The sequence below is a fragment of the Podarcis bocagei genome, assembly GCF_964188305.1.
Source record: "Podarcis bocagei genome assembly, chromosome: 15".
Taxonomy (NCBI): domain Eukaryota; kingdom Metazoa; phylum Chordata; class Lepidosauria; order Squamata; family Lacertidae; genus Podarcis; species Podarcis bocagei.
This window is the reverse complement of record NC_138141.1, coordinates 13,778,033-13,793,198: the sequence shown is the minus strand read 5'-3', so window position 1 is coordinate 13,793,198 and position 15,166 is coordinate 13,778,033. Positions and strand designations below refer to the sequence as shown.

Sequence of the window (15,166 nt, the reverse complement as noted above, 5' to 3'; positions counted from 1 at the left end):
TGTTAGTGCATCTATGAGCTCTTAAAAATTATTTTATGTAAGATTAAACCTGTTCTCACAATTGCATAGAATGGCTGTGGCTGCCACAAGTTGCCATTCTTGAATCTATTACTCTATTAATATTGCTCTACAATGCTACAGGGCTGCTAAACACCTCTGTAATGAGTGTAGTTAACTGAGAGGTTAAGCTATTACCTTGGAAGAAGTTAAGTGTTTCACTTGTAGCCTTTCTGGTACACAGAATCTGTGTTTATAAATGTTTAAGTGAGCTCCGCTGTGCTGTGAAATTTGCTTGTTCCTGATTTTCAGGTTTATGCATTCTGAAATCTTAATGGAAGCCTGAAACCACTAGCAGCTGCTCTGCTGTGCCAAAGCTTGAACAGAAATTTGCACAGTGGTAGAAATGTTATACATCAAACTCTTCTTTACTACATTATATAGCCACAACTACTTATTGATTTAAATATTCAAATTAGCCTCAGTTATGTAGGAAAATATAGAGAGAGGAATCTCTTGTGCATGCCTTTTGGATCACTGCAGCTGCATTGTATTTTTCTTTTTCTTTTTTGTACCTTTCATAAGTAAATTTCGACACAGGATTTTCAGTTCCAAACAGTAGTAAAGTTTTTGCAATGGTTGTGACTCCATTAGTAGCCCAAGGTTTCATTTCATGATCAGTCTTGTCTTTCTGAGATTGTCTCAAAACTTTGATGCCTTTTCTGTATATGTTGCCACATGCTAGCTTGATTTTATTTTTAAAGTTCCTGATGTTTGCATTTGGTTCTTCATTACGTAGTCAGTAGTTTTCTGTCTTTCTGCTTGTTCAACAAAAGCACCACCAAACCTTCTGTTGTCTCCTGTCCTGAAATTTTGCATTCCATACTTGGTTCGTGGAGATAGTGTCAAAAACTCAAAGTGCATTCAGATAACAGTTGCTTACATTTTCCTTGCTTCAATATATGGGAACAGAGTTTAAAAAATTGTACTGATTCCAGTTCTAGTAAACGTTTGAAGGGAAAATCTAAAGCCTGATGTAATTACTAAAAGGATGCTTGAGGTGTAATGAGAAGATGGAGCTTAGAAAGATTTGGAAAACTGAGTTCCTGGGAAAAAGCTAGTCTGCTGCTTCAGCCTGTATTCATTTTTGAGGATATAAGCTGCAAACATAAATGAACTATGATTTGTTTGAAACAGTCACCTCTAAGGCTCTTCAACAAAGCAGTTAAACACACAGACTTTCAGATATTGGCAGGCTGTATTGTACAACAGTGCTGTTCTCTTGTCGGTTCAGTCTTTCAGTAGGGACAATAGTTGTATATGCATGTGATTCACACCTGGAGTGTGATTTCGAGGGGAAGCAGAATTACACTGGCTGACTCAAGCTCTATGCATTGACGCAAAGGTGAGAATTAGGTATCTGTGCGTGTACATGTCTGGAGCCTTCCATGCAGTTGAGATCCGTGATTGATCGATGTTTCAGGTGGTGCCGAAGCTTCTGGGCACATAAAGGCCCATTTTCACCTTTGTTGGACTGTATGTGGAGATCAGGGGAAGCACCAACTGAAACGATCCTGCTTTACTTCCACCTTTCTAAGAAGAGCAATGGGTTATTGTGTAAATAGCACCCCTACTTGGGTGCTGTTGAAATACAGTAGCATCTTGATACTATTCTTCCCTGTGAAGGCTGTAGCTTATAGATCTGTCAGTGTTCTAGGTGGAAGTAGTTCCAGCAGAAATAGACCACGATGTCGACATTTAAGAAGCATTAGGCGTATCTAAACCATCTTAATTATAATATAGTGGGTTCCTCTTTATTAAAACCTGTCATAAGAGTGAGCATACAGACTGAAAGTGATTTATGAGTACGGAGAAAACACCAGGTGGTGTCTAAACGAAAAATTGACTTTCAGCCAGACACAGTAAAATCATTCTCTTAAATGAACTTGTTTGGATTAGAATTTCCAATGCTGAATATCAAAGGCCTTCTTACTTCATATATTTTCATAGTACATAAAAATTGTCTGCAGCTTGTGCTAGTCATGCTGTTAGTAAACTACTTACGCTTTCCTCAGGTTCTCTGGAGTACGTTCTTAGACTTAAGTATAGAATTGAGTGGCTTCAAGTCTTTTTGTGATGTCTTCACTATTCTGCCTTTAAAAAGACACACGCACCCTAAGGTGGCTAGCAAAATGTTACTCCTTTTATCATATGATTTGTTGTATCAACAGAAGACCTACAGACAAAAGTACAGTTTCCCTTTCTACCAGGCTCCTATCACATGCTTTATTTTTAAAAAGTCAAGTCTTAAGAGCATGGTGGAAAGTGCTGTGGGAAAACCCCACCTAAGGTCTGTTGCACAGCTGAGTCCTTTACTCACTATCAAAACGACAAGTGACACTCAATAATTCTCTAAAAGCAAATTTTATTTCTTACTTGAGCAGGAAGGGTAACAGCAGGCGATCAGAAAAGTGATCAGAGGCTGAATCCTTATGTCTGTTTGCACAGTTTTTATACATATAGGTTAGACATGCAAGACTCCCAGTAATACAATCTTGCGTGTGATAGCGCCAGCTTAACTGCATAGACAGATGCTTCCACATTTCAGCTAGCTAGGCATTTTTCTGTTTATTCCATTTAAATGTCATGGCCTAGCATGCTCCTAAAACTTCCCTTTACACACCCTCTTGTGGTTTGCTTTTTCTCTGTTCCTCTCTTAAGCTTGCATGTCAGCATGATTACAATGAGAATACATGATTATGGTGTCAGCCTGCAACAAGATGGTGTTAGTCTTGCTTAAGCTATAACAAAGGTGGGGGTGATTCATGCTACTCTTTGTATCATATTGTGATTAGTTGTATCAACAGCAAGACCTACAGTCAAAAGTACAGTGTCTCTTTCTACCAGGCTCCTATTGCATTCTTTATTTTTATTTATTTTTTAAGTCAGATCTTAATAGCATGGTGGAAGGTCATCAACAATGGGGCTAGATGAGTCTCTTTAAGAAAGACATTCTATGATCATATCATGTTGTGATCCATGGCTGTCCATGCATACTGCTGTGTATTGGCCAACTTTCAAAGTTTAAAACAACCACTTTCTGCCAAATATTTCTTATTGCAGTTTTATTTACATGTCTGATTCAGACTTTGCCCTTAGGGTTTTATGTTAAATAGATGCTACATTCCATCTTTGAGACAAACATGTTCAGGAAGGTTGTAGACATTTTATTAATAGTAAATTACATTCTTCTTATATGCATATTTGTGTATGTAAGACTGATTTTGGCCTGCTATCTTAGCTCTTAATTGCAATGGGTCATTTATTTTTTACCTGTTGTCCTCAAATTGTAAGGACAGTTCCTACATTTTTTAGCTCAGTTTATATTTTCCAAATTGTGAAACAAACATGCTACATGTCTATATGTTTTTCTTTCTAGGCACAAAGCAGTGGCACTTGATAAGTCACCTGCAACCTGAAACATCTTATGATATTAAAATGCAGTGCTATAATGAAGGAGGTGAAAGTGACTACAGCAATGTGATGATCTGTGAGACCAAAGGTGAGAAGGAGCTGTTATTTTTCTTCTGTCACTAAGCTAAAAGCCATATATTTGCTGTTCCCTAATCTACATACTTGGGACCCGGGTGGCACTGTGGTCCAAACCACAGAGCCTAGGGCTTGCCGATCAGAAGGTCAGTGGTTCGAATCCCTGCAATGGGGTAAGCTCCCATTGTTCGGTTCCAGCTCCCCCCCCCCACTAGCAGTTCGGAAGCACGTCAACGTGCAAGTAGATAAATAGGTACCGCTCCGGCAGGAAGGTAAATGGCGTTTTCATGCGCTGCTCTGGTTCGCCAGAAGCAGCTTAGTTATGCTGGCCACATGACCCGGAAGCTGTCTGCGGACAAACGCCGGTTCCCTAGGCCTATAGAGCGAGATGAGCGCGCAACCCCAGAGTCGTCCGCAACTGGACCTAACGGTCAGGGGTACCTTTACCTTTAATCTTCATACTTATGTAAGAATTCATTTCTTTTCAAATATTTTTCACAATATTTCAGATGTTTTAGTTAGTTTCTTGACTTCATGAAAATAAATATTCCATTTCAGCACACTATATGTAATCCAATATGGGCTTTTAGAAATCACATGCTACCATCAAAACCAAACCTCAGTGCTTGAGAGAGCTTCTCATTCAATGCATAAAACTGTGCTATCTTCCCATACTTTATCTCAAGCTAATGATCTTGCTTGTTATTGCTGTAAACAAAAAGACGGCTTCAGTTTCTGGGTTCAGAAAGACACATAGGATTTATCATCAGCTACCCAATACCCTTGTTCAATAAATAATTTATTTCTTTTAAAGCAAACTTATGTTTGAAACTATGATCAGTTTTAAAATATAAAATTTTGGGATACTAGTAAGGGTAGAAGAAGGATCTTTAATAAATTTTACGCACACCTGTCCCAGAATATATCGGTGTGTTTTCATTTCAAACCATCCATAAGCATTGATATTTGACAACAAAAATGGGCCCATTATCTTTTTTTGTCAACTACTTTACATGCCCTTTACATTCTGGTAATGTTCATTATTCCTATGTGTGAAAGTGTGAAAGAAGCTAAAGCAGTGGCACGTGTGGACTTGAGGGTAAACAAATTCCAAAACATATATTATCAATTACAGATAGGTAGCAGTGTTGGTCTGCCATAGTCAAAATAAAAAAATTCCTTCCAGTAGCACCTTAAAGACCAACTAAGTTAGTTCTTGGTATGAGCTTTCGTGTGCATGCACACTTCTTCAGATACTTCAGCTACTGGAAAGAATATATTATCAAGTAACTTATGATCAAAAATGTTCTACCATCATATTTTATGCCATTTTGAATTGCAGTAGTTGCAGCTCTTGATTGACTTATAGAATTAATAACACTTCTGTAGACTTGCTATTTTAAATGTGTGTTTTATCTTATACTCTCCTCCCTCCACATTAGTGAAGCGCACACCTGGAGCATCAGAATACCCAGTGAAGGACCTTAGCACACCACCAAATTCTCCTGATCGTGGAGTTGGCAGTAATGCTGGTCAACCAAATGGTCCTGTCCGAAGCAGTGACATGTTATACCTGATTGTGGGCTGTGTCCTTGGAGTTATGGTGCTTATTCTGATAGCCTTCATTGCTATGTGCTTGTGGAAGAATCGCCAGCAAATTGCCATGCAGAGTAGGTTAATTCTGATATTCTTCATGTCCTCTGCTGGACCAAACCTAATGAAACAATATTGTTGCTAAGTAACTTAACACCACAACATTTATTGTGAATTTAAGTTGCTGTTATGATCACCACTGAATAACGGAGGGGAACAAATTTGAAAAAGTGCTTTATTCTTCTTATGAAACATAGAGATTAGAGCCTAACTCCATGCCTTCACTTTCCATTCCAATTTAGCAATAGAAATGTCTTCTAGGAGAACTTTATATTTTCACTTTCAGAGGATATTGGTAGATATAGTTAATGGCCAACTTACATAGTTACAGTCTTCTTTGAAATCTTCTGCTGGCAAAGGGAGATGCTTCCTGTTCCTACATTTTTGGTGTTCTAAATGTTCATAAGGTATAGCAATTGTGTCTTGGTCTGGGGGAAATGTGGGATATAAATAAATATAATAATAACAGCAATTTTACTTGGCTCTTATAACTGTAGATCTGACAGAACGATCTATATTGCATTGTTAAGAATAGTGATGGTGCAATAAAATAAGTGTGTTTATGCCACAAAAGCTGTCAGATTCCCCAAACAGTGGTAAATATGCAAAACATGTAATCTGTGTTAGCCCCTTAATCATCAGTGGTGGTCACCTGCTATCTAAACTCTGTTCGTCAGATTGTAACATGTTTTATAATTTGTAAAGGGCTTAAGGCATTGTAGTGCTAGGGGTGTAAACTCTACAGTGAACAGCCAGCTATAAAACGTTTTCATCTGTAACCTTTTCAGATAAAAAACATGTGTAAGAGTTGAAGTGTTAAGCATTTTCTCCCAATCCTCACTCTTTCAGAGTATGACCCTCCTGGTTACCTTTACCAACGTGCTGATATCAATGGGCAAATGGTTGAGTACACGACATTACCAGGCACAAGTCGTATCAATGGCAGCATACATGGAAACTTTATCAGTAATGGAAACCATAATAATGGTTGCCTTCACCTCCATCACAAGGTTCCTAATGGAACGAATGGAATCATGAACGGTGCTGTAAATGGAGGAACTGTTGTTTATCCAAGGCACACTAACTCCCTGTCCAGAGCACACATGGAATATGAACACACCCACCACCTCGGAAATGTAAGTAAGCCCTAGATATTGGAGGCCTGTTTCTTGAACATAATACGAAATGAAGTCTTAGGAAATGGAAAGCATTCAGCACTTAACAAAAATATGTTGAAAATTCCATAACATGGCATGCTTTGTGAAGCTTAACTTGCTGGAATTGCCTCATAGAGCTTTTAGTTCACTGTTAGGGGTTAGAATCTTCATTTTTAAACAGCATTTTTAACACCCAATATTAATGTTTTGCTAAGCTGGTGATTATAGAGAGGCTCGAAAAGGTTGGCTAAAAGATCAAGCATAGCAAATATGCTGTCTTTCAATTCTCATCGTTTCTTGTGACTCTGCCAAGTTTTTCAGAATAAAGATGTTATGCATGCATGTGTGAACCTGATGGGGTGAACAAACGCCACTGAAAAGTTTTGCGTTAGACTTGGTTGAAGAAAGTTGTGCCTTTAGTGATCTGTTTTTATATTATATATGCGCATGTCATCAATGGTGATTTTTTATGTGTGAACCATCATATAGATTATCTATCTATATGCTGGTTCACACATAAAAAATCACCATTGATGACATGCACATATAGAGGTAACTTGCATAAGTGTAATTTCCCATGTACTAGTCTGTTTTGTTTTGTTTTTTTGTTCTTGAAGACTGTCAGCCTAACTTTGATGAAGGTGCTTGGGTGGAATTATTCCTCAGGCATTTTCAGTTTAATTCTACGTCATAGTAATAATGGCAGTTACACATTGGATACCCTTCCACTCACATTGCTTGGAGATTTTTGTGATCTTATTGGAGACTTCTCTTCCATTAATTGTGCCAGAACCTTTAGCTTTATGACCAGGCTGTTACTACAGCCCCATTTCAGGTTTAACTTTTAAGCACACTACAGTGTGCCAAAACTTTAGGTTAATAAATCAAAAAATCGCTCCTCCTGGTCCTGCTCTGACACAGCATAAGTCTTATCTGCATTCTGAATGTTTGAGACTTGGGTTGAAATTATTAAGAATGATTGTGATTAGGCCCCTGCATTATGAAAAAAATATGCATTTGTTTCCCCAAGGAATTATCTAAATAGCTAATCTTTTTTTAACATTGGTCCTGCTCAAAACTGTTTGAATATTTTTGAGTAAGTACACTTCTAAGGTTTTTGGGGAATATAGGACTAGTGTTAGTTTTTGGTAACTGAACACAAGTGCTTCGTTTTAGGGAGAAACAGATTGCTGCTCAAGCAAGAGTTGCCACTTCAGATAACCTTGCCTTCTCTTATTTCTTTTTGCAGCACTCTTAAACTCATAAGTTCTCATTCTTTTTAAAAGCCAACCCAAACACTGATTTTACAAGTATCAAAACATGATTCTATAAGCATTCTGTAAGTGATGGATATATCCAGACTATGTGAACCTAAACAGAACAATTGTCTATTGTCTATATAGGGGTATTCCAGGGACACAAACCTAAAACAGGTGTTAACCAGTTTTCTTTTAGATGCTTGTCTAAGGCCTGATTCTCACTTTGATATTTACATTCTGAATAAAAATACAGTCATACCTTGGGTTACAGCTGCTTCAGGTTGCGCGTTTTCGGGTTGCACACCGCACCAAACCCTGAAGTACCGGAACGGGTTACTTCTGGGTTTCGGTGCATTCGCAGAAGCACTAAATCGCACTTTGTGCATGCACATAAGTGCCGAAGCGTGACCCCCTCATGCGCAGATGCGGCGCTGCGGGTTGCAAACGTGCCTCCCGCACGGATCACGTTCACAACCCGAGTGTGCACTGTAGTACCTCTTAAACTAAATATGAAATCTGTAGTTCAGCATGCATGCCTATAAAATAATCCAAAGCAAAGACCTTTTCTTTTCTTATTCACTGGTTTTGTTTATTTCAAAGGACTGCATACTGACATTTATATAGAGACACTCTTCCACTTAATGAGAGCCATGTGTCTGTTGTACTTGCCCCATCCATAATATCAAAGTGAGAATCTGCCTATAATATTCTAATTTGTCCTCTTCATCTTGAAACAACACACCAGGGCTAAATTGGAGCATGAAATTGGAATTTTGTGTAGCTTTATAGTACGTTCTTTTAAAGCCCTCTGACCCACACACAGAACTATGGTTCTTATGATTTACTGGTGAGCAAATTTATTGCGTTGAGCAAATGTGGCAACTTAGGACTAGAGCACAGGAGCAGTTTTGCTTTGGATGTCTTCATAGTCAAATATTGGACAGAAAGATTTGTTCAGCAGAGTTTGAGTCTTGGATGTAAAATGGTCTTTCACAGTCTTGAGTAGTTAATAAGGATTTTTATTGCCACCTGTACTACCTCATTTTCAAATATTCCTCAAACCTGCATCTCCCTTTCATTCAGCAGTGAGGTATGTGTTAATCTTAGCATTTTTATTTGTAAAATTCTGCAGCCAAAACCAACAATTCAAAATCCCTCTCACCCCCAAACCCCAAATCACTCTTGGCTGGTGAATTATTGCATCTGTGAAAATAAAGAACATTTCAAAACTGAGTTTGGTGAAGCAAGCTGATCTAATCAAATTAATTCCAAGAAAATCAGTCAGATGTATTCATCATACTAGCCACATGTATATCTTGTCTCCACAAGCAGACAAAAGTCTGTAGTGGAAAGCTTTCCTGTCTCATCTGTGTGTGAAGCATTTTCAGTTTTGTCAAATTTGAGTTGGGCACTACCGGCTGAAAATAGAGCCAAGGAAATTACAACATACATGGGCAAGCTACAGCTGTTAGTTTTTGCTGTAGCTTACATGCTGAAAGTTAGGCTTTGCAAAACAAATTTTGCAATACTGTGAGCTCTGTCTTTTTGATGAATGCCAAACTTCATTACAAATTAGAATAGAATCTGTTGTTGTTGTTAATTGTGACAGATGGCATGCTTAAGGGCTTGAATTTATTCTGATTTGTTATTCTCTCCCCACCCCAAACCCCCAATTTATCTAGGGTGGTGGTGTATACACAGCTATGCCTCAGACAGACCCTTCAGAATGCGCGAACTGCCGGAACTGTCGGAACAATAACAGGTAGTAAACCAGGGGAGAGAGAATAAAGTGAGCTTTGGGATTGAGTCTGCTCCAGTTGCTTTCTACACCTATGCATTTTAGGGGCTTTCAAGTGGAGGTTGCTATTTATCCCTGATTGTCACATAAAGACTATGCAAGATTTATTTATAAAAGCTGTTACATTTTATGGAAATGTGCATCCTAAGATGTTGGCACTTTAACAGCAGCTTCCTGGGATTTCTTGAATACTTTGAGTCCAGAAACAGGTACCATAGCAGCTGGTGATGCTGCCTCAGGATAAAAATAATCTAATCTTGTGTTCTGTTACCTTGCCATTGCAAATGAATGGGTGAGCTTGCAAATCTTCTAGGTTTATTGTGGTTATCATACCACTGTGATTTCAACATGGGTGTCTCAAACATCCCAAACAAGGGATGAATATCATCACCCAGAGGAGCTTCTCTCTGGATCCTCGTAGCTTAGTTTGTAAGCTAAGCTTCCAAGAGGCATAGTTCTTTTGCCATCCCTTCTCTTTTATCTTCCCCATCTACCAGCACCTTCCAGTCTTTTCCCAACTGGAGCATCTTTCTTGTTCCCTCTATGATATTGCATTGGTATATGATAGACCAGCAGATACACTCTGTTTTCTTCCTTTTATATTGAATTATTACTATGAAGAGGCCCCAAAATAAGGCAAAAGTCCCCAAGCTCTGTACAGCAAAACACAAGAACAAACACAAGAAATGCAGATTATCTGCTCAATTTGTATGTTCCAGTTGCAAAATGGGAGTACTGGATTGACAGTTTTGAAGTATGGAAGGTTTTTTAACAGACCTCTTATCCTTGTAGTGAGGATGGGGCATGCAGTTAGGTAATGAGCTGAGTACCTCCAAAAATACAGGATCTGCATTTTGCCGCGAAGTATCTCTGAACCCTTCTCATGAGACTTCAGATCAATGGCAGGCTAAACACCACACCCAAAAAATGTAGCATCAAGCAAGAGAATTTCCAGTTTCCACAGATGCAAAAATATGTCATTTCACATAACGTTTATAAGAGTCAACAGGAGAAATGAAGCTGTCCAAGAACCAGCCACAAGGTTGGGTGTGGCTCACTGCTTAGCACTGGATACATTTGGCTGCTTTTGCAGTCCTGAAAACAGTTCCATCTTCAAATGTATAGTATCTAGTTGCCACAAAAGCCATCCATCGACGCAGAAAAACGCTCTTAGGAAGCACAATGACAGGAAAGAACAGCTGTTACAAGCTCATCATTTCTAGGCTGAAAGTTTCATGCTGCAACAGACAATTTCATTATTCTAAAAGAAGCTAACTGCATGTGCACATCAAGAGAAACTGGGTGATTGGATAGAACTAGTAATAAAGATAATCAAGCAGAGGTAATATTATCATTGTTAGATATTTCCACTTTACTCTTTTGTAAAAGGTGCCAATCCCCGCCCCCCAAGTTTCTTAAATGACCACAGCAATAACTAGTTGGCGAATCAGAGCGCCATGTATGCTGCCAAACATCTCTGCACACGCACCTGAATTCTTTGGCTTTCTCATTTCAACTGCAACTCCCTTAGGTGCACCAGAGGCTGCTCTAGTGAGACTATCAAATTTCAAGAGTGACTCTCTGGGTTCCATGGTGGCAGGAGTGGGAAGTCACATCTTGTGGGAGGGAGGTTCAGTCAACATCTCTTTAGTCTTACCCTTGATTTTTGCAACTTTCCATTAGCAAACATTGCACACCGTAGTCAGCGAGAAACCACTGTCTGTCTGCAGGGGACACGTGGAATGCTCTGGTTGATTACCAGGGTTAATTTGGTCTTATTTTGCACACAGCTGACCCTTCTGGGCCCTTAGATCAAACAAACTCAACATTTGTGGATCAATACTAATGTTTTCCTGGTCAGACTGTTTTAAATACACCTGGGGTAATAGTTCTCTTTTACAGATGATAAAAAGCACTCCTTGTGTCGGCTGTATATTTTGAGCTTAGTGGCTTGTGGAGTAAGGGGAAAACCCTCATGCAAACATTTTTAAGTTTGTTCATTCCAGAATATAGCCAGTTTCTTGCCCTTCAGTGTAAAACAAGCGGAAATTAAATGGCTTAGTCAGGAGCCATTCTTAATTCCTTTGCTGTCAACTTAAGTAAGCACAGCTTCTAAAATAGATGATTGTACCGTAGAACTGTGTAGCAGTTTTGTGGTGTCAGTTTTTCTTAGTATTGAGTGTGGTGCAGTCATCCCAATCTTCTCTAATCAAAGACTGATGTAACTATGATCCCAGGATTGCACAATCTCTACTTATAGTTGCCTGTGTTTTGAGTCAGTCACATATTTATGAGTTTATTACTTTAGATGCACAAAGCGAATAATGTTTTTTTTAAAGAAAAAGTTATCTCCCAGCATTCAAGCCATTCTGCGTTGCAAATTGTAAAGCAAGTGTACTATCCTTTCAAATAGAATCAGACAAAAATGTAGTAGTAGATCTATGCTGACTATCAAAAGTTGGATTTTACAGGTCTTCCGTTAAAAATACACCAGGAGAGTTAATTTCACGATTATGGTTAGACCACAGTGTGCGCATCAGCATTTGCCTCTGCTGTCTGCATTTGTGATTCTTTTTGGGAATCTCTGTGAGTCTTGCAATAGGATATGGGAAGGATCCGATTGCTCAGGTAGGGCTGAGGTTGCAATTGTTTTGATATGCGCATTTAAATATACATTTGGAAACCAGCACTTTGACTATACTATTGGAAGAGCAGAGGCTCCTAATCAGAGGTTCTTAGTTGTTGCCTTACAGATGTGGAACTCCCTTATAGATTTCCATTGAGGTCTCAGCCTGGATACCTTCCAGAAGTATTTTTAGGCTAGGTTTACACGTGCAGCAGAATTTATAAAAACTCCTAACCCACAAGGCATCTCACAACTGTAAATCAAAACATAACAACTTACCAATAATAGAACTGTTAAAAATATACAGCAACAGGTTTGAATTACTCAAATCAAGCTAAAAATGTGGCAGAACAAAATCTTTTCAATTCACATAAATGGCATTAAAGAAAGGACCAGTTGACTCTCCCAAAGACCGTTCCAGAGTCTAGACACTGCAGCCAAGTATGCAGTATCCTGCTGGACCTATGATGGCGGTGAGATGCGGAGCATGGCCTCTAAGAAGATAGAAACTTGAGACTATAGGTATCATTGTTATATGATCCCCATATTGGTTTAAAAGCCTTGCCAGGAATAGAACCCTTAGCTGTAATGAGGGGAGGTTTTAGCCGAGCATTCAAAAATATCTTTCCACCTGTAGTCTGATGCAGTCCATTTTACTGCCTCATTCTGCGACAGACATAACCTTCCCTGTTCTGGCTGGCTTTTAAAGCTCAGACGTAAAGTGACTTCTGTATGTAAATTGTGTAAATGCAGCATCAGGTTTTTTTTAACTTGGTAGAGTTGTGCTGTGTCTTAGCTGAAAATGACAGTGCTTAGGCATCCTAATGGGGTATAGAATGGAATAAATAATCCTCTAGTTGGTAAATGTAGGAGATGCAAATGTATATTTGGGGTAACTCTCATGGTCTCAAGATGTGGGCTACGACCTTCCTGGGGGATTGTGAAATAGTCGTGGGAACGTTATGCCACAGGAACTTCATGGAATAATCCAGCAGTGCTGGAAGACATAGACAGACCCTGGCTGGTAACGTGTGCAAGCAGCAGCTCAGTTCCTTGTCTTGGCAGAAAATATAGATATGGAGAAAGGGCAATAGCACTCCTGCTAAGGTCTTGAATATCCATTTGTTCAAGTCTGTAGGTTCTCACACGGTGCAGAAAGATATATGCTGCTCTGTGCTACATTGTCTAGACACTCTTCCACTTGTACAAGGTTAAGGGAGCCTGAAAGTTTTTTAAAAATTAAGAGGATGGCTTGTTAACTTGAGACACATTTTAATTATCCTGCAAATAAGAATCTTGCAGCTTGTGTTGTATTTGTCCATATGAGTGTTCCATTTGTGAAATGAATCTTATCTCTCTCCATTCACATTCCTCCTCCGAATCCACCTCTTCTATGAATCCTGTGCCCTAACTTCTTAATCTTGATCACAAGCCAAAACACAGTCTCTGTGTATTTCCATCTGCTCACATTAATCCCCTTCTCCTAGCTCTGTTGTCTCTCATCATGACGAAAGTTAGATTGTAAGCTACTTGCAGCAGGGTGACTTTTTGGTTGCTTCTGTGAAGTGCAAAGCACGTCGTTGGCACAGTATAAATAACAAAGCATTTCTAATTATGATTCTGCTTCTGTGGCTAAAGAAAGTTCCACATAATAAGCTTGCTGTCTGTAAAGCTAAATATTATGTAGCTTTAGGATGTATTTTGACAGCCATTGTGAATAAGTGGTGTGGTTGCCAAGGAATAATTTAAGACAGATCTTCATGTTAATCATCTTCTTCCTAGGAGATAATTATGGAGAGCTAGCAAACCATAGTCAATGAAAAGTGAATGAATTCAAAGAATGTTTATGCCAGTAGTACCTCTACTTGGTGGAAGAATACTTTCTATGTTTTATTTCAAGTTCTCATAATAAACCCTGTAACAAGAAAAGGTTTAATTTAAATCACTGTAAACATGTATATATGTGAGAGGATGAACTGCAGTGTCAAAATATTTTTGCTACTTCTATCATAGTTTTGGAGAATATTCTTAATTGTTCACATGCTTTGTGTCCCAGATTTTCAGTTCATATGCCTGTCTTAAATAGATATGGGTGTGCTTTGGTTTCTCATTTGTTTAGTTACAAATAATATAGTTAAGTACTTGTTAGCATATATCTTGAAAGTTGAAAAAGCAAGTTGATAACCACCTCAGTGTCCTTAGAAGCTGGTTCTCCAGCTGCAAACATTTATAGCACTGGCAGTTTCCCAACACTTTGGATTAGCTCTGGGCATGTCTACAAAGGATTTTAGCTGTAAGATGCCTTTTTTTGTTGTTCAAAGGCTAAGTAGATTCCGCTATAAGGAATTGACTTCCTTCCCTGCTTGACTAGTCTTTCACAATCCAGAATGAGAGAGAATTATCAAAGATTCTTTCTGGGAAGGCTTAGAAAGCATGTTCTCACTTTCTAAGTTTACAATGCTGAAGAATCCAATATTGAATGTAATCACTCTATCAGCAGCACTTTAACAGAGGTTGAGTTACCAATTGAAAGAGCAAATTGATATTGAAGTTCTTTTTCTTATATTTCCAAAAAAATACCCCAATTAAAAATGTGTAAGAGAGCACTTAGTGGGAGCTGTCTTTTTTAAAAAAAATAAAAAAAATCTCTATTTTGTACAACTGGGTAATGAAACATTGTTTATTTCATTTATGAATCACTCTATAAGGTGCATCACAAAGTGATTTACAGTATACTTTATAGTGAGCCATTTTCCATGAACGTGTTTGACTTTTTCTAGGTGCTTCACTAAAACCAGTGGCACTTTTGGAAGCAACCCTGCAGCTGTGATGCCCATCGTAGCACCTTATCAGCAGGACAGTTTAGAAATGAAACCGTTGAATCATATGATGGTTGCGATGTGCTTAGCGTCCACAACGCCCGGATGCAATGCTGAGGCAGAGGAAGACGGCAAGGAGAAAGTGGATCCCCCATCTCCTCGGGACTCCTGTGACCAAGAAAATGTGAATCCACTCAGTACAGATTGTATAGAAGGTACGCCAGCATTTTGGGAATTGTGGAAATATATAGCTGCCTCCGAGGCAGTTGCTTTTTATTTATAATCAGAGCAATTTAGCACAGAAACCA

The 15,166-nt window shown here is 38.8% G+C and overlaps 1 protein-coding gene across 5 annotated transcripts in view; it reads left to right on the top strand.

Annotated features, from left to right (window-relative positions):
- CDON (cell adhesion associated, oncogene regulated) overlaps positions 1-15,166 on the top strand; it is a 121,429-nt gene that overhangs the window by 101,627 nt on the left and 4,636 nt on the right. For all 5 annotated transcript variants that reach the window (XR_014002356.1, XM_081171613.1, XM_081171612.1 and 2 more), the window contains 5 exons: positions 3,437-3,559; positions 4,989-5,216; positions 6,049-6,335; positions 9,298-9,377; positions 14,820-15,073. Coding sequence is in view for 4 of the 5 variants with exons in the window: in XM_081171613.1 (XP_081027739.1) it covers positions 3,437-3,559; positions 4,989-5,216; positions 6,049-6,335; positions 9,298-9,377; positions 14,820-15,073 (972 nt within the window). In the remaining variant the exon portion in view is untranslated. The remainder of the gene's footprint in view (positions 1-3,436; positions 3,560-4,988; positions 5,217-6,048; positions 6,336-9,297; positions 9,378-14,819; positions 15,074-15,166) is intronic.